Raw genomic sequence first — 2,103 nt, 5'->3', positions numbered from 1 at the left:
ATAAGGAGGTCATTAGTAATTTTCACCAGTGCTGTCTCTGTGCTATGATGAGCTCTAAATCCTGACTGAAAATCCTCAAATAAACTATTGCTCTGTAGAAAGTCACACAGCTGTTTAGCAACTGCTTTCTCCAGAACCTTAGAGAGAAATGGAAGGTTAGATATAGGTCTATAGTTGGCTAAAACATCCGGATCAAGTTTGGGCTTTTTCAGAAGAGGTTTAATTACAGCTGCTTTAAAGTACTGTGGTACATAGCCTGTTGATAAAGATAGATTGATCATATCTAGTATAGAGGTGCTGACTAAGGGTAAAACATCTTTAAGCAGCCTAGTCGGGATGGGGTCTAAGAGGCAGGTTGATGGTTTAGATGAAGAAATTATTTCCGGTAAATCTGTGCCAGTTGAGGGCAGGTCTTTTTTTTTTTACTGTTTTAACAGTTTTGAACTTTTTTAAAATGTTTCACTCTGTTTTTGTCTTTTTTACAGTATTCACAGTTAAACAGCTTTCAACATTTTTTTAATGTTTAAATCTTTAACAGTTTTTAAACACTTTTAAACTGTTTCCAAATGTTTTAAACAGTTTTAAACTGTTTCCAAATGTTTTTAACAGTTTTAAACTGTTTTTAAACGTTTGTAACAGTTTTTAACAGTTTTAAACTGTTTCCAAATGTTTTTAACAGTTTTAAACACTTTTAAACTGTTTCCAAATGTTTTTAACACTTTTAAACTGTTTCCAAATGTTTTTAACAGTTTTAAACTGTTTCTAAATGTTTTTAAGACTTTTAAACTGTTTCCAAATGTTTTTAACACTTTTAAACTGTTTCCAAATGTTTTTAACACTTTTAAACACTTTTAAACTGTTTTTAAACGTTTTTAACAGTTTTAAACTGTTTTTAAATGTGTTTAACAGTTTTTCGAACGAATACATTTTTAACAGCTTTCACATGTTCTTAAACGGAGCTCGATCGCCAAACGCTCTGGCTCCCATTCTACGTTTGGAGACTCCAGGAACCACAAGTCACCCTGTATTGTGTTTTGTGGTCTGATGTGTTGCTGAGGTTCTGGTTTCTCCTGGTCTGCAGGGATCCAGCTCAGGAAGGTTCAGGAGCAGCGTGAGCAGGAGGAGGCCAAGAAACGGGAGCCTACAGGAAATGATGTCGCCACCATCTTGTCGCGACGCATCGCCGTGGAGTACAGCGAATCAGAGGACGAGTCCGAACCCGAGGACCAGGAGTGGTCCGACTGAGGAGAGGAGGACGGTCCCAGTCTGAACATAAAGACAGACCCCAGATCAGTCCGGATAGATAAAACCAGAGGGACGATACAAACTCCAGAAAAACTCCGTCTGGAAAATAAAACTAGCTGTTTGTTGATTATTATCAGTAAATATTATCAGTTTGTGTCATCAGTATGTGTTTGTTATTCTCAGCCTGCTGGACGTGGTCCAACATTTCAGACTGATCCTGGTCCAGTTGTGACTGAAGATCAGTTCCTGTCTGGACCTGCAGGACCTGCGGCTCGTGGAGGCGTTTAATGTCCGTCTGTAACATCGACTACATACGGGAGAGGATCGGGGCCACACATTTCTCACCTTTGGCCCCTGATCCTCTCCTGTAACCACGAATGAATCTTACACGTGATCTTTCTTCTAGCGCCACCACAAGGACAGACTGCACATGTTCACGCTGGAGAACCAATATTATCTAGCTGCAGTACCGGAGGCTGCGGTTTCAGGACCCCCGCAGTCCTGGGACCGCAGTTCTAGAACATCCATATAATCAATAACTAATTTTAGACACACGTACGGTGATGGTTGCGGTGAGGGTCATTGGCTTCGGGGGGCTGTCAAGAGTAACATAGCTAAGTAGCCAGTATCAAAGTGAACAAGGGTCCTAGAAATGCAGTTCCGCTCCTAGGATTGGCGAGGCGTTCCTGCGAGGCGTTCCTGCAGGGCGTTCCTGCGAGGTGTTCCTGCGGGGCGTTCCTGCGAGGCGTTCCTGCGTGGCGTTCCTGTGTTCCTGCGGGGCGTTCCTGCGTGGCGTTCCTGTGTTCCTGCGGGGCGTTCCTGCGAGGTGTTCCTGCGGGGCGTTCCTGCGAGGCGTTC

General features: G+C 42.8%; 1 protein-coding gene across 1 annotated transcript in view; it reads left to right on the top strand.

Annotated features, from left to right (window-relative positions):
• The window catches only part of LOC123969773 (wiskott-Aldrich syndrome protein family member 3-like), a 16,300-nt gene extending 14,896 nt beyond the window's left edge, over nt 1-1,404 (top strand). Inside the window, exon 11 of the mRNA XM_046047433.1 lies at nt 1,082-1,404. Coding sequence (XP_045903389.1) covers nt 1,082-1,245 — 164 coding nt within the window. The 3' untranslated portion in view covers nt 1,246-1,404. The remainder of the gene's footprint in view (nt 1-1,081) is intronic.
• The last annotated feature ends 699 nt before the right edge of the window (nt 1,405-2,103 follow it).

The sequence above is a fragment of the Micropterus dolomieu genome, linkage group LG04 (genome assembly GCF_021292245.1).
Source record: "Micropterus dolomieu isolate WLL.071019.BEF.003 ecotype Adirondacks linkage group LG04, ASM2129224v1, whole genome shotgun sequence".
NCBI classification, from domain to species: Eukaryota; Metazoa; Chordata; class Actinopteri; order Centrarchiformes; family Centrarchidae; genus Micropterus; species Micropterus dolomieu.
The sequence above is the reverse complement of the archived record's forward strand: the minus strand, read 5'-3'. Positions and strand labels throughout refer to the sequence as shown.